The sequence below is a fragment of the Diadema setosum genome, chromosome 1 (assembly GCF_964275005.1).
Source record: "Diadema setosum chromosome 1, eeDiaSeto1, whole genome shotgun sequence".
Taxonomy (NCBI): domain Eukaryota; kingdom Metazoa; phylum Echinodermata; class Echinoidea; order Diadematoida; family Diadematidae; genus Diadema; species Diadema setosum.
In genome coordinates, this window is record NC_092685.1 from 33,184,625 (window position 1) to 33,210,637 (window position 26,013).

The 26,013-nt window shown below is 39.5% G+C and overlaps 2 protein-coding genes across 2 annotated transcripts in view; both read right to left on the minus strand.

The window, feature by feature from the left end:
• The window catches only part of LOC140229916 (uncharacterized), a 95,512-nt gene that overhangs the window by 59,876 nt on the left and 9,623 nt on the right, over positions 1 to 26,013 (minus strand). The window lies entirely within an intron of this gene.
• On the minus strand, positions 20,731 to 21,308 carry LOC140229905 (small ribosomal subunit protein uS11A-like). The gene has a single exon (XM_072310107.1). The coding sequence runs from the start codon at positions 21,278 to 21,280 to the stop codon at positions 20,825 to 20,827; it is 456 nt and encodes a 151-aa protein (XP_072166208.1). The 5' UTR covers positions 21,281 to 21,308; the 3' UTR covers positions 20,731 to 20,824.

Below are 26,013 nucleotides of genomic sequence, written 5' to 3' on the forward strand. Positions count from 1 at the left end.
GCTTCGCTCGCGGTGCTCTCAGCTGAGGAAACTGCGCCTGATACGTCACGCGCAATGCATCCTGGGACAGATAGTACGAAGGGCTGCTCGCGACGGATTCGAACATGAAGAATTACCTTATTTCAAAAAAAAAAAATCATAGTAAATGTATCTGATGGTCTTTTCTCGTCAGGAAAAGGGTAATAGGTTCATGAAATATTGTTCTTTACACAAGAAATGGCTGATAATCGTCCGGACTTCCACTTTAATACTAAGTTTGGGAACTTGTCGAATTGGAAACAGAACAATTTTAGTTTACTGTACAATTACAGAGTTGACATTGAGTTCCACAAGGTTTGGGTAAAAAGTGTGGTTACCATGGCAACGCACTGTCTGATACAAACACAAGGGACATTTTGCATAACTACACTTAAAGACCATCATACACACCAAATTTGACCTTCATAGCTTGAATGGTTTATTTTGATACAAAAATGAGTGGTTACCATGGCAACACATTTTCCTTATTCTAACACATTGGTGTCTTGCAAAACTACACTTCTAGATCATGATACATACTAAATTTGACTTTAATTGCTTGAATGATGGAAAAGTTCTTCGATCTGCATAGGTTTTGGTAAAATTGTGGTTACCATGGCAATGGTTTGTGTGACAAACACAAATTATGTGTTCCACATCTATACCTCAAAGCCATAATGCCTACCAAATTTGGTTTCAATTGCTTGAAAACTGTGGAAGAAGTTCACTCCACAGGATTTAGAAAAAAAAAAAATGCGGTTACCATGGCAACGCATTGTCCGATACAAATACAAAGGACATTTTGCATCATGCACACCAAATTTCACCTTCATAGATTATATGGTTCAATTTGATACAAAAATGAGTGGTTACTATGGCAACACATTTTTCTTATATTAACACATTGGTGTCTTACAACCTATAACTACACCTCCCGATCATCATACATACTAAATTTGACCTTAATTGCTTGAATGATGTGGAAATTATTAAATCCACAAGGTTTTGGTAAAATTATGGTTACCATGGCAACGCTTTGTCAAGTACAAACACAAAGAGTGTCTTGCATAACTACACCTATAGATCATCATAGATACCAATTTTGTAATTGATTGCTTAAAAACTATGGAAGTTATTCAATCCACAAGGTTTTGGTAAAATTATGGTTACCATGGCAACGCATTGTCCGACAAACACAAAAAACATGTCTTGCACATCTATACCTCAATATCATCATTTACCCTAAGTTCCATCTAAGCAAGATTTTGCAACAGACGCAAGATTTTGCAACAGACCGACCGACCACCAGCCCGACCGACCGCCAGCACGCCCTACCGCCCGCCCAACCGACCAACATCATGGTGATTCCTATATACCCCCTTCACACTAAGTGTGGTGGGGTGAAGTTTGAAATTTTGAGCTTGACATTATTATTGCATGGGCTTATGATCCATGAAGAGAGGGTTTTATACAGAGTCCTTGTTGTTTTTGTCAGCATTGTTTTTATTTGGAAAGGAGTGGAAAACAAGTATAAACAAGCATTTATATTTCTTTAGATGTCTAAGATACATGTATTTCAATAAACTCTCGATATCATAAGAATAGATAAATCAGCTTTACAATTTCTTTTCCTGTGTTACTGCTTTTATTTTTAATTAGGCCCTTTATTTAGTCATGATTCTATACACTTGCACTCAAGCCACTTGCTGTTGCATGCTGTTGCTCTCTGTTGCTCACTGTTGGTCAAATTCACTGGTTGCCACTTGTATCCGCTCACAGGCAATTTGACCTTGCATTTGCTTGCAATAGTTCAATTTTTTTTTTTTTTTAACTAGCGACCTACTATCACAGACCTTTGCGCTCTTCTGTGTACTGAGTACATGTACATAGTATGTTTCATCGCGCTTTAATAATGGGTATGACTGCGTATATCTGCATTTAGGCAATAAGCAAGAAAATGCAAACCAAATACGCAAAGGTATGACCATAGCATAACATAAAGAGGTATCACATTTTCAGTGTTGGCTATAACAAGCCACACATTGAAGTTTATGTTTCTACTGAAATAAAACAGACCTAAAGAAAGGCATCGGGTTTCAGTCCTGCCGATGACATGCCACCTGGTTATTCTCATATTTCTCTCATTAGAAAGATCAGACATTCCTTGGTTTTGTCTTTGAGCAGGAATGTTGAGGGTAGCTAATTAAAAGTGTACATGACAAGAATTTACACAGTATAATTTTGTATACACATCAATAACTACAGCTGCAGGATTTTAGACTGCCAATGGAAGGGGACAGAGAGAGAAACTTCAACATTTTCCAAAACTTAAAGCCTAATGCCCACTGTGCGACCTGAGCTTGCGAGCTGGTACGATCTCATTGCGAACGTGACCTCCTCAATGCCCACTGTGAGACCTCTTTCAGAGCTCATTGTGAGCTCCCAAGTAAATTCCTTTTGTATTGATCCATTTCTACACATGCGCACACGGTTGAGGAATATGCAAATTTCGTATTTCACACTCAGAGCACGGCAGGCCTAGAACATTGCTTGTGTGGATTTGCATCCAGGAATTGGTCAGGCATTCTTTATTTTATTTGTTTGTTTGTTTAACATATCAGCTTTAATTTTCTTTCTTTTTTTCGAGGGTTTCTGCACTGCAGGTCAACCAACAATTAGCAGTCCTACCATATACATGTAGGTTCAGCTTGGAGGCCCCTTCGGCCCAATACATGTACTTCTATTTTCTGGGCCTATTGCGGTATCCGACAGCCACCACATTGTAGAGCAAGTCTTTGCTTGGTCCCCGTCTCACTGCACGTTTAGCTCGATTTGCCCAGGATCTAGCATGAATGGGCTTTTACTGGAACAGACAGTGTCACCTTACAGTGAAATATGTGGCTTTTCAAGGGAAATTACAGCACAGCTGAGTGTTAGTCTGAAAGGAAGGAATAATTTTCAAGCAAAAACAATGAAACTTTGATCAAAATTGGATGAAAATAAATGAGTTTTTGAAGTTACATCAATTTTTCTGGAAACAGTTTTTGAACAGTCAATATGAATATACAAATAATGAAGTTTTGATTGCATTTTTTCTTTTTACAACTTGCCACATAGGTTGTCCATAGTTTTTTACATCTCCAGTTTATTATTCAATCTCAATTTTGCCTAGGTCTCAAATCCTGATAATATGTCTAACTGATCATTATTCAAGGTATTCAAACGGGAATAACATCATACTTTACTCTTTGATAACAGAAACAATGAATGTTTGTCATTACTTTTGTACACGAGCAATGAAAAATTGAGAGGTGATGACATCATCAACTCATTTGCAGGATAAATATACACTGTACGAAAACTGTTCTGCAGAAACTAGAGAAACTTCACAATGTCAATTTTCCTTTTTTTTTCGATTTTGGTCAAATTTTCACTGTTAATAGGCATACTTTAAGATTTTAGTTTTTCTTATCAGACTAGATACCTGGACATGAATTTGTCTTTAAAAGTCAACTTTCCCACAAGATGTCTACCCTTTTGGATGGACGAGCAGGTAGACTTGAATGCTTGCGAACTTGTCCGGCTTGCAAGCGGCTGCGAGCTGCTGCGAGCTGAGGTCCCCCACTGTGCGACCTGATTGCGAGTTGCTGCGAGCCAACCGCAGGTTGCAAGATTTTATGAACATGTCCAAAACCTTGCAAGCTCAAGCAAGTTGGTGCGAGCTGGTGCGAGCATTGGTCGCCCACTGTGCGATCTCGCCGAAGCTCGCAGGAGCTCGCTCTGGCTCGCACCAGTTTACACCAGCTTGCAAGCTCACAGTGGGCATTGGGCTTAACTTCTTCTGTTGACTTTGGTAAAAAAAATAGGGCAAGTGCCAAAATGTCTCGCCCATTCGCGTAGAAGAAATTAATGTTTTTCTAGCTCCTGCAAGTTCATTGACCTTGCCTATGACCTTTGACCTTGTGGTGACCTTCAACTCCTCAAGGGACATTTACCAGCCAAGTTTGGTCACAAACGAACATATGGGTCAAAAGTTATGAGCCATAATACAAAAGCGCCGTAAAAACTTAACATTGGGCCCTAAAAGTTTGTAGACCCCTGTCTGTGACCTTTGACCTTTTGATGACCTTCAACTCCTCAAGGGACATTTACCAGCCAAGTTTGGTCACAAACGAACATATGGGTCAAAAGTTATGAGCCATAATACAAAAGCGCCGTAAAAACTTAACATTGGGCCCTAAAAGTTTGCTGACCCCTGTCTGTGAGCTTTGACCTTGTGGTGACCTTGAACTCTGCAAGGGACATCTACCATCCAAGTTTGGTCACAAACAGACACGTGGATCAAAAGTTTGAGCCACAATCAAAATGCGCCATAAAAAACTTAACATTGGATCCTAAAAGTTTCTTGACCCCTGTACATGACCTTTGACCTTGTGGTGACCTTCAACTCCCTAAGGGACATCTACCATCCAAATTTGGTCACAAAGAGACATATACTGTACATCAAAAGATATGAGCCATAATCGAAACGCGCCCTAAAAACTTTAACATTGGGCCCTAAAGTTCATTGACCCCTGCCTGTGACCTTTGACCTTGAGGTAACCTTCACATTTAATAAAATGTGAAACTTTGTATAACCACTCTCTCCTCCAAGTTTGATTAAAATTGAAGCAGAGACTCCAACCCAAATCACCTTCTGATCTGGAAATTCTCCCGCCCGAAACCCCTAGCAAACGGGAGACTCCAAGTTGATGTGTGCGAAGCGCGAAGTTCCTAGGGTTCTAGATGTTTTCTGGTGCTAGTGTAAAAGTGGAAATTTTCGCGGTGTTGAAATTTTCGCGCATTTCGCGCAACCAGAAACAAGCGCAAAAATGAAAACACGCGAATATTTTTGCTTGCCATACGTTCCTGTGTGTGATGTCTTGATTCCGCAGAATTAAAAACACGCAAAACTCTTCTGACCCGGCCTAGCGCGTAAAATTAGTCGCGCGAAAATATCCACTTTTACAGTATCTAAGGCTTATTTTTTCAACATACGATAGCAATAAGTAAGAAATCCTTTCCACCGGGAGACACAGACCCAGGGCGGGAGAATGGGAGATTTTGCAAAAATGGGCTTTCGGCGTGAGATCTCCCGTCGAAAACGGGAGAGTTGGAGTCTCTGTTGAAGTCCTCAGTAGAGAGTTATTCAAGTTTTTGTAGTGTTATGGACGGACGACGGATGGACAGACGCAGCAGGCGATCCCTTAGTCTCCCCTCACCTCCGGTGGGCTCGACGTATACTATATGTCTTTATTATGAAACTATGGAAATCCACCTTGCTGTGGAATTGTTGCAGCAAATTACATGGGTAATTTTTTAGTTTAAGTTATGGTGAAGTGCTGTATATACATCTTGGAACTGGCCACTGCAGCCAATTTTTTTTTTTTTCTGTTTATTCAACTGTCATCCACTTCTTTTTCTTCTACAAAGATAGTCCTTTGCAAAATAGAGGAGAATCCTTTGCTACACATCATTTCATAACACAATAAAGATAGTATAGGGCAGAGCCTGAGCTTTTACTCAATTAAGTTCTACAAAGAACTTCTACACCCTAGTGTCTTCTGTCTAAATGCCTTGTATTGTGCCACAAGTCAAGTTATCATGGCACATTTGTGCACAATCCCTTCAGCAGAGTGACCAGTATGCTGAGCTAGTAGACATCACATAACATCAAGAATACTTTGGAAAACTACACAGCTGTTGTACATGTACACTGTATCTGAGCAGCCTATGTGGTACAAACACCAAGTGAGTTTGAACCATGGTATTGATCTCTCCGGAACAACATCAAAGATGAAATATGTTTGTGGCAAGAAACTAAGGGATAGGGGTATAGAACTCAGGGGTACCGGCAGTTTTGTACAGTATGCACATGAACCTGCACAACCCAATTTACACATCTGGAACAGCCAGCTCTAAAATTCCTGTTCCTAATAGATGATATCCTTTAGACATGGAAAAGTCGAACATTGTTCACACCTTTGCCAAAATTTGAGGTTTTGTCATCAGTTTTGGCATCCCATGTTCACCTTCCTCTGAATCTTCATATTCACAGTGCACACAAAATATGTGTACCTACCAATAGGTTGCGAGGTATGCATTCACATGCTGGTTCAAACTTCAGACAAATACGGCTTGTAAGTAATAAGTACACTCTTAACTACATCTACTACAAGAATGTCACATATGTAGAAGTGCAGGTGCTGTAAATACCCCTGATAACAAGTGCAACAGCGTAAAAAGATAAAACAGAAGGTGGATTGTATTTTAAAAGAAGAAAGATGACAGTCCATTATCACTTATTTCTTTCTACTACTTAACCATACTTTCATCACAATTAATGAAATAACTATTAAAAAGAACAATAAGGATTGAATTTGGACCATGCTCACAGACAAACATTCAAAAAGGAGGGTTGGAAGTCCATGTAACAGTGTACTTACTAATGTCCAAATCAACCTTGCTAATACACTCCAGCATTTAAAGATTTTTTTTTTTTTAAAGTTGCAAACAGGCACATGTAAAATTACTATGTACACTGACTCAATTTCAGGTTTTTGCGTCCACCAGGCTGAGATTGAACCCATAGTAATCAGAACTGGTCGTGAAGCTTCCAATGTTCAAAATATACAATATCTGTACAGCACAAATCATTTGGCTTTAAATACCTAGTACCTTCCAAGTGCTCCAGTTGGGAATGATACCACTAAACAAAAAACAAAAAAACAAAAAACAAAAAACAAATTCTTACCTCATATTTCTACCCTTCATGTTTATCAAGCTCTTAAAGTCCATGTTAAGCTGATATCACAGATGATCCTACGGCACACACAGAACTCGATCTCAAGAGAATAAATATGACCAATGAATGCAATGGAGATGTAAATACACATACAGCGATGACAATCCATGCAGTCTACACGTACTATTGTCACCCAACTGAGGCAGTTATTTATTCTCTTGTTTGCTTATCATTCACACACAGTCACAAGAATGCAGCCTTGCTATATTTACCATGGCTTGTGCACTTAAAGAAAAGATTAGAGTATGCAATTGTCAAAAAAGTGTCTGGGGTCAAAATTCCACAAGGATACAAACAAAATTGTGGGACTGATCGTTTTCTGTAATTCAGGAGAATTTGCCAAAATTTACAAATACTGCCTGCTAAATCCAGTCACACACATTGCCCTGATTATATTAACTTGAGGAATTAACATTTTGCCAAATGCCTATATGATGTTAATACACTGATAATACACTTTGTACAAAGAATGAATAAGTGGATTCAAGTACATCATACACAAGTGTGGGTGTTGTGCTAACTATACGCAAAGGGTACACTGTGTATACCACACAACTGTGAATAAAGCGCTGTCTTAACAGACCTTACCCTGACAACATCCAGAGAACATAATTCCTTGCCTTGGGCAATAAAAATGCAGAGAGAGCAAGGAGTACCCCGAACACACCAAAAACCTTCTCCAAGTGGGTTTCCATACAAACCTACAAAATTGTACCTGTTCATGAGCAAAGGGGGTGTGGTTACAATTCACATGTGATCAGCGAGCGGTGTATCATTCTGTTTTGACTATTGCACATGCCTGTTGAGTGTATCAAAGGAATGTTACAGCAAGAGCATTTTAACAGGATTGTCAGGGTAACGTCTGGGTAATGACCCTAGTAGCTGCTAGCGTTGAATTTGGCAAAAGCTATCGCGACAATGTCCGAGCAACATTCTTTGGAGACTGTTTTACTAGTCTGGGTAAACAAATATTGACTTGTTAAAACAGGGCTCATGAGGCAGACAGTATCTTTCCATTGTATCATTGATTAAAACATTTTTCTAAGTTAATTTGTTAGCTTGCCTTTTTAAATGTCATATGATAAATTCCTCAATTACTGATGGTTATCAAGTTAAACATATATCCTACACATACAAATAACACATACAAATAAGCAAAATGTCTACAGGTGAAACAGGACAGTTGTGAATCTTTCCATGATCTGGCATCACCTAGTAGGGACTAAAGAGTGTGGTAAAATGTATACATTTCATGTAGAGAGCAGGAATGAAACATATAGCATAAATTATACCTGATCTCATCACTGGGATTAGATAGGTGACACACATGATTGGGGGTGGATAGACAATGAATCAATCAAGATGGAGACCAAAGCATGTTTCACAACTGATCCTAATTTACACTGCCAAGATGACGTCTGATCCAGAAGTGGTTATTCAATGAAATAATTCACGTTACGAAGTCTATACGACGGCAAAATATGGCGGCGAAAAGGTCTGTATCAACCAAGATAAAGAATGCGCTGATTTTGATCTCTGACCCAAATTCATACAGCCAAGATGGTGTCTGATGAAGAAGTTGTTACGTAATAAAACAATCCGTGCATCATGATCTGTATGTGTACAAAATATGGAAGCAATCGCACTTGTTGGACTAACCAAGATGAAGAATAATGTATACCTTTGACCCTAAATTGCCACAGCCAAGATGGCATCTGATCAAGATGTCACTATTTTAAGAAATGATTTACGTAACATATTCTGCATGTGTCCAAATTATGCAGGAGATAGGGCATGGGTTTCAAAAGACACGCAGAAATATTTAAAATGTACAGAAATAAGTAATGCGCACCTTTGACCACAATTTACAAAGCCAAGATCGCATCTGATTACAAAATCGTTATTCTATAAAATGATTTAGGTAACACAATCTAATGTATTGTGTGTGTGCAAAATATGGGGGTGACAGAGCATTTCCATGTACGAAGCTACTTGTACTTATAAAATGCATGTACAGATTTGATTTGACTTATTTTGTTTTCAATTGCCAATGACATCACTGATTTTTGCAGGTCTTGTGGATGAGAATATTGGTGAAAAGCTGATGAAATAAATTTGACTGGACGGCAGTGACAGATTTAGAAAGATTTAGAAATCGGGTCCACAATTTCTTTTTCATATACCAGGTATATACAAAATTGTGTTAATGAGGGCTGTGGAGTGGGATGAAGTGGTCCCAGCTGTGCTTTTGTACATTAAAGGAAACCCAAACTCAACGAGAAATGCGGATTGAGTGAAGGCAGCAACATTAGTAGAATACAACAGTGAAAGTTTGAGGAAAATCAGACATTCGATGCAAAAGTTATGAATTTTTAAAGTTTTCGTGTTGGAACCGCTGGATGAGGAGATTACCTACTAGAGGTTATGGTGTCATGTGTGGACAACAATATAAAGAAAATATTTAGGGAATTCCACAAAAATTCCTGTTTTCATGAAAACCACACATTCCATCAACTTGATACTGACATATATGTTAAGGGAAGCAATTATTCCCCCTGCTTTCTGAAAGCGGTTAGTCAAGTGCTCTTTCATTATGCTAGAAAAGTGAATTTTTGTGGAATCCCCTTCATATTTTCTTTATATTGTTGTCCACACAGACTTTACGTCATAATCTCTAGAAGTCTCCTCATCCAGCGGTTCCAACACTAAAACTTTAAAAATTCATAACTTTTGCATCAATTGTCTGATTTTCCTCAAACTTTCACTGATGTGTCCCACTAATGTTGCTGCTTTCACTCAATCCATATTTCTCTTTGGGTTTGGGTTTCTTGGGTTACCCAAGTTTTCGTTTATGTCTACCGGTGCAATTTGTACAGTTAGCATTAGTTTTGAGCATTAGCAGTTGACACTACGAGATGTTTATTCGTGCTAGCTTGCGCATTTTTACTGGCACATGGCGCTGCTCACGCACTGCAATGCCATGCAATACATGCAAAGTATGTGTATGTACAATGTACGGTAACTGCTGAAATGCATACCGGTATTCCCTGACGTGTTTGTTTGTTCGTTCGTTTGCTTGCGATCGGCAGTCATGCCAGATGAACAAGGGGTATGTATTGATAGAGGCGCACGCATTTCTGTGGTCATTTCACTCATGATTTTTTTAACCCAAAATCTGATCCCGGCTTCGCAGTAGCGTGGCAGTTGACATGTTAGAACTAGTTTACTTGTGCCGATTTTTAGAAAAATAAAAAAGAATATTCAGCAGTAAAGATCTGGTTGCGTTTATTTTCATTTCATTCCTTCAGAATGGTCTCATAATGAAGATAGGCGCAAAAAGGATCACGAAATCGGCCCTGCCGAGTACCTTTCAAGAACGCATGCACAAAATGTGACAAGATTATCGGGAGAAAAAAATAATTCATAAAATCATCGCAGTCCCGTTGAAATTTGGGGAAACAATAGGCGCAAAAAGGATCTTGAATTCGGTCCTCCATGCCGTGTTGGTTATCAAAAATGCATGCACAAATGCGAAGAGATTATCTGGAAAAAACTAGGCCTAAAGAATGCATTTTCAACCCTTCTGGTGCGTGCATCACAACAGATTACAGCCGAAATAATTCACAAAATCATCGCAATCCCGCTGATATTTGAGGTAGAAATAGACGCAAAAAAAGATTGCGATATTCAGCCGAGTTGTATACCTTTTAAGAACGCATTTACAAAATGCGAAGAGATTACTGGGAAAAAAATAAAGGACACATTTTCAACCCCTTCTGGCGCTTGCATCATAAAGATTACAGCCGAATATTAAATCATCGCAATCCTGTTGATGTTTCAGGAAACGATAGGCGCAAAAAGGATCTCGAATTCGGCCCTGCATGCTGCGTATTTTTCAAAAAACGCATGAACAATTGCGAAGAGATTTTCAGGAGAAAAATAAAGAACACATTTTCAACCTTCTGGTGCGTGCATCACAAAAGATTACAGCTGAAATAATTCATGAAATCAACGCAATCCCGCTGATTTTGAGGTAGAAATAGGCTCAAAAAGGATCATGAATTCGGCCGACAAAATGTCAAGAGATTACAGGGGAAAAAAAAAAAAATTTCAATGCCTTTCAGCACCTGCATCATAAAGGTTACAGCCGATTAATAATTCATGAAATCATCGCAATCCCGTTGAAGTTTGAGGAAACAATAGGCGCAAAAAGAATCATGAATTCGGCTGTGTTGTATATCTTTTAAGAACGCATTTACAAACTTCGAAGAATTTATCGGGAAAAAATAAAGGACACATTTTCAGCCCCTCTTGGTGCGTGCGTCATAAAGATTACAGCCGAATAATTATTCATGAAATCAACGCAATCCCGCTGATTTTGAGGTAGAAATAGGCTCAAAAAGGATCATGAATTCGGCCGACAAAATGCAAAGAGATTACAGGGGGAAAAAAAAAAATTCAATGCCTTTCAGCACCTGCATCATAAAGGTTACAGCCGATTAATAATTCATGAAATCATCGCAATCCCGTTGAAGTTTGAGGAAACAATAGGCGCAAAAAGAATCATGAATTCGGCTGTGTTGTATATCTTTTAAGAACGCATTTACAAAATTCGAAGAATTTATCGGGAAAAAATAAAGGACACATTTTCAGCCCCCCTTGGCGCGTGCGTCATAAAGATTACAGCCGAATAATTATCCATGAAATCATCGCAATCCCTTTGAAATTTGAGGAAACAATAGGCGCAAAAAGGATCTTGAATTCGGCCCTGCATGCTGTGTATCTTTCAAAAACGCATGCACAAATGCGAAGAGGTATTCGGGAGAAAAATAAAGAACGTATTTTCAACCCTTCTGGTGCATGCATCACAAAAGATTACAGCCGAAATAATTCATGAAATCACCGCAATCCCGTTAAAGTTTGAGGAGACAATATAGGCGCAAAAAGAATCATGAATTCAGCCGTGAATATCTTCTAATCCCAGAGGACACATTTACGAAATGCGAAGAGATTATCGGGAAAAAGTAAAGGACACATTTTCAACCCATTTTGGCGCGTGCATCGTAAAAGATTACAGCCGTAGTAATTCATGAAATCGTAACAATCCCGCTGATATTTGAGGTAAAAATAGGAGCAAAAAGGATCATGAATTCGGCCGTGTTGTATATCTTTCAAGAACGCATTTACGAAATTCGAAGATTTTATCGGGAAAAAATAAAGGACACATTTTCAACCGCTCTTGGCACATGCATTATAAAGATTATAGCCGAATAATAATCCATGAAATCATCGCAATCCCGTTGAAATTTGACGAAACAATAGGCGCAAAAAGGATCTCGAATTCGGCCCTGCATGCTGTGTATCTTACAAAAACGCATGCACAAATGCAAAGAGATATTCAGGAGAAAAATAAAGAACGTATTTTCAACCCTTCTGGTGCGTGCATCACAAAAGATTACAGCCGAAATAATTCATGAAATCATCGCAATCCCGTTGAAGTTTGAGGAAACAAAGAGGTGCAAAAAGAATCATGAATTCAGAATGTACTTTTTTCGGGGGGGGGGGGGGTAATAGTAGTCAACAAAAAACATGAAAATAAATTTGCAAGTCATTTAATGCTTTTTTAGGTTGTTGTTGACCAGTAAATTTTGGTTCGGACCAGTAAATATTGGTAAAACGGGATATTTACTGGTCCGACAGAGACAGGTCGGACCTGCAGAAAAAATGGGTTAGTGTGCAGCCCTGTGTATCAGAAGTAAAACCACAAATGTGAATGGTCAAAACTGTGTGTCACGGCTAGATAGACCTCAAACATCAAGATATCTGTATGAAATATTCTTTCTCATTTCTTACAATTAGTAACTTCTCAGCTTGAGGTCAAGGTGTACTATCATGCATTCATGGTGAACCTTTCTTCTGCAAAGCTGTGTTTACACCATGTTCCCGGCAGCCACGGCAGCCCCATTTGCCCAAAACGTAGTGCGCCATGGGTAGATGAGACATTCTCCTGTTTTTCCCCCATTTGCATTCTAGTCTTCTTCCATTCAATCCTCTCCCTGGTGAACATATTGCTATCAGATGCTGTTCTCCAGGTGTCTGGTTAGGCTAGACTATCAATATTTTCAGTCGCATCCTGCTACGGACAGCCTCCAAGTTTTGTTACAGCCTAGTACATGCTGCCCAGTTTTGTAACGTTCACCCCGTTTTATCGCTGCATATAAGATTCCTCATTAGCACCAGGACTGCTGTGGCAAATTTTTTTAACAGTCTAAAAATCTGACACGGCATCCATGGCAATCATCGCCTGTCGCGTTTGCCTATCCTGTCTCAAGGCGTTGTTTCAAGTCTATCCCCTTTTGTCCACAGTGGCCTGAAATGGGGCTGCGGGGGTCGTCTGGAACATGGTGTAAACGCACCTCAAGGTATATCTAGGTGAATGGGAGGGGCATCTTATCAGGCCTGCTGACAATGGGTGCACCCCTGGAAAAGCTCTTTACTGAACCCTGTTCATTCAACTATCAATCTGGCTGTGATAGTGAGTCATTCCTTGTGTGAGAGAGCCTTACGGCACAGCCATTTTCATCACCCAAGCACGACAGGACATAACGGGTGATCACAAGTGCTGTCAACTACATTGTGTACATGCCTGCACACGTGCGGCACACATCCCCTCTGTTTTGCTTTCATGCAAGATGCAGAAATATATCATCAAATACTGACCAATAACCCTTGTGAAACTGCTTGCACACTATGTCATGAAGTCAAAAAGAGTGGTATAATATAAAAACTCACGCAAGTATGCAGGGGAAAGAGAGTGAACTGAATGATGTACAAATAACAGCATCTTAAAGATAATCATTTTTCTCAACTTGCAGCCCCAATGTAAAGAACAGAGAATTGGTGATATGGAATCAAACTTTTTAGCAAAAGTTAACAACCAGGCAGCAGAATTTTGCAACCACTGAAGTTTTATGACATTTTTCCTTGGAAGATTACAAAACAGCAAATTCAAAAATCCGAACAAGAAGAAATCAAAGCATGCATTGCATAAGCATCTTAGCTGCAGATTTAGACAGAAACTTTCATATGAAGCTTAATTACGCAAAATCACAATTTAATGATATCTGACATTCCACTGAACTTGAGTTATATGACTTCAAATGACATTTCCTGGGGTACACCAAACTTCATAATGGTTTTACCAGAAGTAGAATCACCAATTCTAACATACTGAGATCATTGAGATGATCATTGAGATATACAGGATGTAAACCAATCAAGGACGGTTCCCCTGAACCGAAATATTTCAACCTTTGAATCAGAATAGTGATTTACTGTGTCAAAAGCTGGGTTCATATCAAGCATGACAAGAGTAATGATGGTACCACTATCTAATTCTCTTAATATATGTTAAGTTGACTAACATTATTTCCCCACTATGACTAGGCTTGTAGGCAGATTGCAGATATGCTGTCAATCTTGTGAAAAAAAAACCCCAACCCTTTCAAGCAGTTTACTCAAAAAGGATAAATCTGAAATGGGATGGCAATTTCTGAAACACTCCTGATCCAAACTTGTTATATTTTTGTTTTGTTTTGTTTTGTTTGTTTGTTTTTTCCATTTTCAAAGTTGGATGAATAGCAGCTCTTTGACACACCTGTGGGACTATACCTGACCTCAGGCAAGCATTTATAATTCTTGTAATAATGAGTACTATTTTAGAACTGTGTTATATTTCCTAACCAAATCTGTTCGAATTTGATGGAGTTCACATGATTTGTTTGGTAAATTCTTAATAAGTTTTTCTATCTCATTGATAGAGACAGACTAAAACTTCTCGTATTACTTCTGGTTCTAAAGAAGATCTTAATTTAAAATAAGATAAAAATTTAAGAAGTTATAACATTGTGAAGTTTCACAGCTTTTTGCCAAACAGTCCTCGAACAGTTTATGAATATATGCAAATGAGATAGTTGAAAGTGTCATCACCTCACCATTTTCCATTGATAATGTGCAAGAAACATACAAAAAGTAAATTTTTCTGCTATAAATGTGCATCACAAGTAGTGTGATTCCTGGCTGAATAACTTCAAAATATCCAGTAAAATCTTGTGTATAAGGCACGCCTAAACTTTTGGTATTGAGAAGAATCTTGGAAAAATTGCATCTTACACTGTAAGAAAATCATATTGTGCCACAACAGATAGCAAAAGCTGCTCAATGTGGCAATACTAGTGGTGTCCGGGACATCTGCATACTGCTCCACTTTCGAAGGCAATGTGAGTCTGTACACGCTTGTACGATCATTGCTTGTTATACTACCAGTGACAGAGTCAGTAAACCATCTCCAGAGATTCAATTTCCAGTGATGAACTTGCTAAGCCGTTTTCTTACCCTGCTAGTGCCACGAACAGTCCATCAATTAGTGCTGATAATTTAAGCTGTAAATTAATCAATGCTAATATCTTTATGCCGCAAAGCAATTTTCCGATAAAATTCCAACCTGTCAATGTTTCTGTTCAGTCCTTTCTCTTACCCTTTTTGGTACCATGTCTCTCTTAATGTCACTCTATCCTTTCCTGTTACATTTCAAAGTGAAGTCTTTCAAGTGTTTTGTGTTTATTGTTATTAGTAATTTGTCCCTTTACTACAATTATTAAAAACAAAAAGTTTGCTTATCACTTTGAGACTAGCTCATACAAATTAGGTAGGTCAACCCAAATGACATATTTTGGTCCTTTACAGAAAATCTGAATCTGTGATTTTTTTGTGGGTTTGAGCTGGGTGATCACATTTGTAAGCAAGCCCCTCCAGACAGTCTTTGCCAGGATCTGTCATGAAGTTACTGTTCCTACAACATGGAAAGAGGCCACAGCTGTTCACGTCTACAACAACAACAAAAAAGAAAAAAAGAAGATAAGCCGTGAAATTACAAGCCAGTAAGCTTGACCTAAAAATTTGCAAAGCTATAGTTATAGACCGATTCAAGCAACTGTTCATGGAAGTGCGCCCTCTTAAGGCGACGCCATAACTGGGGGCCAAACAGGCCGGGTCGGCAAGCGCCCTGCGTGGGTGGCAAGGGTGCCAGCGGCAGCCAGTGCTTTTACCACCCGGCGCCAGCCGGCCACTAGCTAGCTATCTCTGGCGCTGGCAGCGATCGACGCATCTGGATTTGTGACAACTAGTCTTCATTTTTTTTTTCGCTAGCTAATTAAGAATAAATAAAATTAAACAACTTACACCGGCTATGAGCGAATGGGTAGATGACATACGGCTGTAGCCAAAACTTGAATTTCAAGGTAAATATCGGTACGATCCGTGAATGTTTGTAGACTATTTCTTTGGCGATGACTTGGGTACTCGCGTGTAAGCCCCGTATATTCACATTTGTGTAAGACTTGCAAGAGAATAAAAACCGCTGGGGAGAATTATTGCTAGGCGCAGGCAGACGTCTTGCTAATAAGCCTAGGCTGTTGACAAGTTAACTGATATAATTAAATACAAATAATGAATGAGAATCTTGAGCTAGATATGGCGCAATATTGCAAGCTATCAGTTAATTTAACCTTTTTTAGGGCAGGCTTTTGCCTTAATACTCGGGAGTGTCGGGCCAGCAGGGTAGAATCTGTCTAACGTTAGATGAAGGTTGGAGATCTTGTCTAGAAATCTAGGCAAGAGTCCAGACTAGATTTAGACCTATTGACTTCTAGAACCTTACATCCTTTATCATTTTCGGTTGTCGATAACTTCAGGCAAGCCTAACTGAGTAAACCAAACGGAATATAAATATAGGCGTTTCTAGGCCGTATATGCCTAAACTTAAGTTACGACTACGTCGCCTGATGTCTACAACCGAACTGTTTTAGGTCTAAGTAACCTTGCATAACATCACGTTAACGCCTAATATAATCTACAAAAGTGATTTTCAAATCATACTTTCTTGGTATGATTATGAAACAGATGTTTGCCACCATCCGTGGTTTAATATTTATAAGTATCACTTTATCAAAAGTCAAATTCAGAGTTCCAAGCCAAAATTGAATAGGCCTATGGTCAATTCAGTGCTGAACATTGAAGAAGTGAAAAAGAATTTAACGCATCTTGAAACATTTTTTAGCTGTAGTGTAGACCGTAAAATGTTTGTCATAATAATAAAGTCTAGCCAGGAAGTGGATTCTAACTTTGGCAAGTAGGACACCAAGGATTAAAAAAAAAAAAATCCCCCCCCCAAAAAAAAAAAAAAAAAAAAAAAAAATCGGTGAATTATCAAATTCTTTGATCTAAACTTGTCTTCCAAGATGAACAACATATTTTACGAATATGCAGTGATAACCTAATTAAATAGAGAATCTAGTAGACATAGTTTGTTTCGAAATCTGTGCATTTTCATATTGTTGTATTTCACTTAATTGTCTTTAGTTTTGCCTTAATTTATCATGCGTCAGCGGTGTCTGAATTTCACACTCTGCCGTGCAGCTTCCATTTCCATTTTTTTTCTGTTATTTGTGCACCAAACAACTGCACAATGTGTTTTCCTGATCCTTCCTTTGAAGCTTTCATTGTAGATCAATATGTCTGCATCACTCATATCAATTTGTCCAAAAAAAAAGCATTAAAAGCCGCTGAATGACTTTTCCCACAGTGAGTAAACAATCACAATATTAGCGCGGCGGTCGCCGGCCGCGGCGCAGCGGCCAGGCCCGGCTAACTATGCGCGATGGGTACGCTAGGCTGATGAGCTGCAAGTGCAACTCGCTGGGTAGCTAGCTCGCTGGAAGCCCCCGTTGGCCCCCAGTTATGGCGACCGTTATAGCGCCGCTAGCGGCGGTAGGTGAATAGGTCATCGAAATTGAATCGGTCTATAGTTAAAATCATTAGGAGGGCACTTATTGAATACCTTAGTCAAAATGGGCATTTATAAAAATATGAAGATCAGCAATGTGTTTCTGATGGGCTGATATGGTTCGACACAGCTGATCATCCTTGACAAATGGTCTGAGATCCTGGACAATGGCCATATTATTGGCTTCTTATACATGGACTTCTGCAGAGCATTTGATGGTGTGCTGAACCAATGCCTACTGACCAAGCTAAGAGCATACAGAATTAGAGGGAATCTTCTCAAGTGGATTGAGAAATATGTCACTGAGTAAACACAAAGACTATCTGTTAATGGAAAGACTACATCTTCCTGTAATGTGTCAAGTGACATACCTCAAGGCAATATTAGGACCAGTTTCGATCTACCATCAATCAACACTCAACCGTGAAGCTGTTTGCAGAAGACACAAAGCTGAACGAAGTGTAGACAACCTAGCCTATAATCTAGGTAGAGGATGCAGCTATTGTCTTTGCTGTCACGCTATGAAAACGTCTGATGCAGCAAGACTACGAACAGTGGATATGTGCAGGAAGCATCCACCGCCTATATCCACTCGTCTTGCTTTAAATAGTCATTGTTTTCCTCTTATCGACTAAGAATTGGTGGCAGTTTTTGTGTGAAAAAGGCCACCGATTAACACCAGTTCATAGTCGATAATAAGAAAACAGCCAAAGCAGGACGAGTGGTATAGGCGGTGGATGCCTCCACTGTTCATAGTCTCGCCGCATCAGATGTATTGCTTAGCAAAGATAACAGTTTCACTGCATCAGATGTTTATAGCGTAACACCAAAGACAATGGCTGCATCCTCCACCTATATAGCCTATAGACAACCAAGAGGATGCCATCCTTCATTTTAAATGACCTCATCCAACTGGTTAAATGGTCACATACTTGATAACTACTGCAAACCGAGAAACAATTGCTGCATGAAACTTTCACAAATTGGAGCTGACAGCCTTTTTCACGGAAAAAAAGTTTTGCAAATTGCTGACTATGAAATAAAATTGTGAGTAATCTACATGTACGTTAGGACCTCGACTATCTGGCCCTGTCAGGACCAGCAGGCATCTGAATACCAGGTAATTGATTTGGCCGGATAAGAGGGATATGCTCAAATACGTCACTTTCTAGCATATCATGCTGGCGGTATCGTACACACATGTTACTGTAAAACGAGGAATGTTCGCGTGCATTTTAATTTCGCGAATTTCGCGAGCGCCAAGATTCGCGAAATTAAAATGCACGCGAAAGCTCTTGTCTACACTATATGCACTGAATGCCAGTGGCTGTTCGCGAAAATTTAATGCCGCAAAAAGGCCGTCGGATCCGATTCGCGAAAAATTCATGCCGCGAATATATCATGTTTTACAGTATTATCAATTTACTAATATGATTATCTGCATGGCATTGTCATGTTTCATACTTCATAAATTGATACGGAAATGAAATGAAATATAAGTAAGATATCTCTTCATGCATTGCTTGTTTGATTGACACTGACCGACAATGATATCAATAATGCCACTCATCGAATACAATGATATCAATAATGCCACTCATCGAATACTGCCCCTGTATTGTACTGTAACCACTGCAAAATATCATAATTTGTCACAAATGTGTTCAATGTTCACTTTCTTTGAACTAGGTTTAATTAGATCAGGGAGGTGGAAGAGAGATGGAGTGTGCTCTTTTGAGTTCCCTTTGAAGTCATGCGTGGCACCGACAGCGTTTTTTTTCCCCCCTCCCGTAATCCCACCATATTCAAATTACTCACGCTTGGCACAGCACAAGTCGTAAATCTTGTGGCGGAAATCACGACGCGAAATGCATTGTGGCCAGGGAACAAAATGGCGTCCTACCATGCCTACGGTGTAAGCAGTGGTGGTGGTTCTGGCGATCGTGATTTTGACGGAGACGAGTTTGTAGAGGAGGAATTGCTTCTTTAGCATTAGGTTTGGTGGAAATTTGGGGGCTATTTGGGCTGTCATTAGGGAAAAAAGCGCTCATCGCCCTAATGTTTTTGCTACGCTGTACTTTGGCAATACTACACCTACAGGACTTTAACTGTATTATTAACTCAATTACAATGGTATATTAATGTTGCCTAGAAACTTAATTAGTATTAAAAGGGGGGAGCTAAGACTAACAGTAAGAAGGTCAAATTCAAAATCACATTGACAATGCAACTTAACGAAATTTGATTTACAATTGAAACTGAAACTCAGAAAGTAAGTTGGGCCTTGGCTTGGAAATTGGAAGCCAAGGCAAGGGCAAGGCTCAGAACACTGTCGCCGTCAGGTCTGCTGCCTAGCAAAAGCATACCTTGTCCTAGCAAGTAGACTCTAGTATTTCATAAACTAGAATCTAACGTTAGATTCTACTAGCTCCAGAGGTGTACTCTACTACTTTTTAATTCAATTTTTTGTAACGTTAGCATGGCCATGCCCCTGGTCATGGAGGTGTGCTCAGAGTCAAGCCGATTACCGGTATTTACCGAGATTAAGATGAATGATCGAGGAGGGAGAGTGAGGCGGAGAGCTGTATACTGAGCTCTGTTTTTCCCCCTAAAATATACTTACAGCATCATACATCTAGGCTTTTATAGATATCATCTTTAATTCTCTATGGAGAATTATTATAATCAAGGCTGATATGTCTCATTTACACCTTTTAACACTCAACTTTCCATTCAAATATGTATTTACTAGTAACTAAAATTCACCGAAACAACAGCAACGAACGCTGTCCCGACGCCTATGCGGCGGCCCTACAACAACCCAACGAGTACGCTGAAAAGCCCCAGCTCGCTCGGATGCAGACGAAAAAAAAAATCGCTTCGGTCTCTATGAAGCACTACTTTTACACTCGAACTGTTTTAAAACACGCCCGAACATGCTCATGCAACTTATATCATTTTGAAGATCAAGGTCAGGCCTACCTCTTTAACTATTAGAAATTTGCGGAAATGTGCGGAATTTCTCATAATTTTTTTTTTTTTTCCCTCTCAGGGATCTTTATTCTGAGATGCAATCATACACACAACAAATTTTTACAGTAAGTGGCTGGAGGGCGAGTCTACAGACGGCGACCGCGTCGTCCTCCCTTTCTGCGAGTGCTGTCCGATGGGATTGGGGTGACGTCCTCGATGCGGCCGATCTTCATGCCGGAGCAGGCAAGAGCACGCAGAGCAGATTGGGCACCAGGTCCAGGGGTCTTAGTCTTGTTTCCTCCAGTGGCCCTGAGCTTGATGTGCAGGGCAGTGATGCCGAGCTCCTTGCAGCGCACCGCAACATCCTGGGCAGCCAACATGGCAGCGTACGGGGAGGCTTCGTCACGGTCGGCCTTTACCTTCATGCCTCCGGTCACCCTGGCGATAGTTTCCCTGCCAGACAAATCAGTGACATGGACAAACGTGTCGTTGAAAGAGGCGAAGATGTGAGCCACGCCAAAGACGTTTTCACCCTCTGGGACCTGCGGGCCAAGGTTGACCTGCACCTCTTGCTTCTGTACCTTGCCTCTGCGGGGAGCCATGATTCTGATACAGCAGCCCTCATGGATCAAAAAGCGGAATTTCTCATAATTGATACAGAAACAATATGATGACATCTCCAGCACACAAAACTTACTGCTCAGTAACTCCGTTGTTTGTGTACTGATTTCGCTGGTTCAAACGGCAATCTCCTCAGCACAGTCTGTTCAACCAGCGAAAGGTATAGACATACCACACTACCCAATTCTTGAGCCATAAGTTGTAGCTTTCGAAGGGGGACGTCTTTCACTGAATGTAATAGACAGCCAAAATTTCAAGATGTTAATCTGTGTTTAAGACCACTTGATTTTTTCTCTGAGGGAAGCTCTCAGAGTGCCATCTCCATCTCTCTTTCACCTCCCTGATTAGATGAATGGCAATATTGTCTAAGAGTGGAGGTATTGGGGGAATTGAGGATTTTTACTTGACTTTTGATAATATAAGTTTAAGAAGTGAAATTCAGCACTTTCACTTGACCTTTGACCTTTTGACATTTGCCCTTACGGCAAGAAACTTCCAAGAGAATCTCTATTGGGTAATACATGCATAAACTAAGTTTCAAGAAAAATCCTGCAGGCATTGCATAGATAAGAAGGAAATATTAAAATTTTGAGGAGTTGACCTTGACCTTTGATCCCAACCTTTGATCCATGACCCCTAAATTCCCTACAAAATGCTCAAAGATTGAGGGAGTTAGCTGAATCCACAATATTTTTGTATGCTTTTTGGTGAAAAAATGCTGCTATCATAGCAACGCATTGTTCAACACTGACAAAAGACTAAGTCTGCACACATGCTATAGTGGTCACATTTGCCAAATTTCAAGCCAAATGCTCAAAGAATGAGGGAGTTAACTGAATCCACAATATTTTTGTATGATTTTCATTCAAAATATGCCGTTACCATGGCAACACATTGATCACCACTGATGAAAGATTACTTTTACACATCTATGTACCACAGTAGTCATGTGTGCCAAATTTCAAGCTAAGTGCTCAAAGACCAAGTGAGTTAGCTGAATCCACAATATTTTTGTATGCTTTTTAGTATAAAAAAAAAAAAAAACTAGAAATGTCGCTATGGCGACTGATGCCTCCACCATAATGCATGATTCTCCCAATAGGTGTATAGTATAATGTCTTCACAATGTGAGATAACAGTTTCACATAACTGGCAAAATATTGAAATGACAAGTTTGTCAGAAATATTTTGAATGTTCACTTTCCTTGCACTACATTTGCTATAATTGTCTATTAAAGAGTGCAGGTACATGTATTTGGGGAATTGAGGATTTTTACTGGACTTCTGACTGACCCTTTCATAAGTCTATGCATTGAGTAATTTTCAAGGTATAAAGAAAGAGTGTAATTACAGTATGAAATAGATTTTTTTTTTTCCATTTAAACCTGGCCTTGACCCATAACCTTTGACCTTCTGGCAGGAAATTTCCAAGAGAATCTCCATTAGGTAATACATATGTGACCCGCGACAATGGTTTCAGGCAAAAGTCGCAAGAGCAAATTCCCTCCTAGGCGGGGTACATAGATTTTGACCATTATTTTTGTCGATTTAGTTTTTTTTTTTCAGAAATCGAATCTTTGATATGTTTTCTACATCTACACTAAATTTCATAGCATAAGACTAAGTTTTTCCTATCGAAAATGGAATTTTAAGCACCCTATGTTGAATCGCACTCGTCAGTTTCGAGCTTCTTTCGAACGCCGCGCCAATATCCCCAGCGTTGCTACGGCGAAGGGTCTCGCATGCGATTGGCCGGTGCGTCACATACATTTACATAATTCGGCTTTCGGAGACACCAGTTGCAGCGTTTGGGAAATGCTTTGTCCACGCGTGCACGATTACATGCTCCATTGTTCTTGCTATAGTGGTTTATATACGCTCGCTCTGTAGTGCGCGCTCTTCGTTTGGATTTCTATCCAAACTATTATACCGCAATGTTCGACAACGGAAGTGAAACAAAAAACATGTAGCATGACATAACCGTGTGAAAAGAAAACTAGATATTCTCAAATTTGTCTACTTGTCGTGTTTGTTTGTTTGTTTCTTCTAATTTAATTAGTACCACCGAACAAAGCAACATATGCATGTCTTGTAAAAGCAAAACAAACATGAAGCGTGACCCTTGCCAGCACTAGCAATTTTCTGCCTTCAAAGGGTCGCCAATGATATAGACAAATCAACCACAACGAAAACGCGATTTGTAAAAGTGTGGATTCGCCACCGCTCCTGTTACATGCACACGGTCATGGCGTGTGGATGCCATTGCGTAATGCGTGCACCAAATACACATGTACATGTACACCATACAGCTGTACGTGCAATTATCGTATTCGCCATGTTGAAAGACGTACTGTAAACAAACCCGAGTGAAACGCATTGTTTTTCGGCTCCATACGCTGAGCTCCGAGGAAGGTGCCCGGGAAATTTGACTCTCTCAGTGAGCTAATCAGAAGGCGATGTGGTTGCTAAAGGCGGACCTTAACATCGATAGGCACCATCGTACGGATGGGTGATTCTCCCCTCGCATCGCCGCTCGGACATTGTCTTTGAGAAAGAGGTGAATCTTCAAAGCCCGTTTTCTCGCAATTTTGTCGGGCTAACAACTTAAAAAGGGCATTTTATTTCTCTTTCTATGCCCACTTATGGTGCCGAAGAATACATGTGTTTTATATCAATGCAAAGTTTAGGAAATGGGCAATGTGATTCAGTGAAAAATTAATTTTCAAAATTCCCGACTTTTGCCTGAAACCGTTGTCGCCGGTCACATATATATTAAGTTTTAAAAATAATAATGCAAGCATTGCATATTATACTAGTATATGAGGGAAATAGTAAAATTTTGATGAGTTGACCTTGACCTTTGACCCCTGGCTTTTGACCCATGACCCCCAAATTCCCTAGATAATCCCTGCCAGTCAGTACATGTGTATGTACCAAGTTCCATGAAGATACATTGAACCATTTGTGAGAAAAATGAAATTGTAACATTTTCACCTAATCTTTGACCTTTGGACCTTTGACCTTATGACATGAAACTCTCTCTGGAGAATCTTTATGCAGTAGTACATGTCTACACTAAGTTTCAAGAAAACACCTTTGGGTATTGCATGGATGTAGGGAAATAGCAACATTTTTAGTATTTGACCTTGACCTTTTGACCTTTGACCTCTTGCCAATGTCACTAAAATCTACTCAACTAATTGCCATATCATACATCATCTTTGGACCAAGTTTGGTGAAAGCTGCTTCATCCAGTTTTGAGTTATCACGTAAAAAGATAAATTTTAGGATTTGACCTTGATCTTTGACCTTTGACCTCTGTCCGAATTCACTCAAAAACTAATCAAGTAATTGTCCCACCATACATCATCCTTGGACAAAATTTGGTGAAATTTGCTTGATCCAGTCTTGAGTTATTGCGTAAACAGATACAATTTCATGATTTGACCTTGACCTTTGACCTTTAGCTGATTTCACCCAAATTTAATCAAATAATTGCCCCATCATACTTTATACTTGGACCAAGTTTGGTAAAATTCCAGTCAAAATTACTCAAGTTATCGCGTAAACAAATGCGGACGGACGTATGGACGGACGTACGGACGGACAACCCGAAAACATAATGCCTCCGGCACCACTTCGTGGCGGAGGCATAAAAAGCTGTTGCCATGGTAACGCATTGTTCAACACTGACAAAAGATTAAGTTTGCACATCTATATACTATAGTGGTCACATATGCCAAATTTCAAGTCAAATGCTCTAAGACTGAGGGAGTTAACTGAATCCACAACATTTTTGTATGATTTTCATTCAAACTATGCTGTTTCCACGGCAATGCATTGATCAACAATGACAAAAGAGTTAGTATGCATATCTATGTACCATAATGGTTACATATGCCAATTTTCAAGCCAAATGCTTAAAAACTGAAGGAGTTAGGTTCATCCACAAATTTTTGTATGATTGTAAAAAAAAAACAAAAAAAAAACTGCTGTTGCCATGGCAACAGACTTATTAACACACACATCAAAGGTGTTTTGCACAACTACACATTACATTGATGGCATATCCCAAATTCAAACTGAATTGCTACAAACTGAGAGTAGTTTGATCCACAACACTTTGTAAGATTTTTATGAAAATCTGCCGTTGCCTGTTGCCATGGCAACGCATTATGAAATACTCATGAAAAATGTGTCTTGCACCTTAGATAAAGGTCACACATGCCAAATTTGAGGTCAATTGCTCAAAAAATGAGAGAGTAGTTCGAGCCACAACATTTTGTAAGATTTTTTTTTTAATTTGCTGTTGCAATGGTACTCATTAAGGGGGAAGGCTAGTAACTGATCAGTGGGAATCAGTGGGAATGCTGGGAGATGATTGTTCCAATCCTTATGGGATTCATTCAAGAGTACATTATATACCTATTGTTGTGTGAAAATGATTTGCTTCAGAATGGTCTCATATTCAAGTAATGTGCAGTTTAATGCTTCCAGGTTAGCGTCCCTGGTCAGTGACGGAGCATTAATCTGCACAGTACTTGAATATGAGACCGTTCTAAAGTAAATCATTTTCACACAACTATAGATATACAATGAACTCTTGAATGAATCCCATGAGGATTGGAACAACAAGTCTACTGTTTGTCCAACTCTCAAGTATTGGAGCATGGCTACAAAAATTCATTAAAAAAGGAGGATTTATAAGTTCCAA

Excerpts from the sequence above, each read along its gene's own strand:
- LOC140229905 (XM_072310107.1), bottom strand. The coding sequence starts at position 21,280 with ATGGCTCCCCGCAGAGGCAAGGTACAGAAGCAAGAGGTGCAGGTCAAC.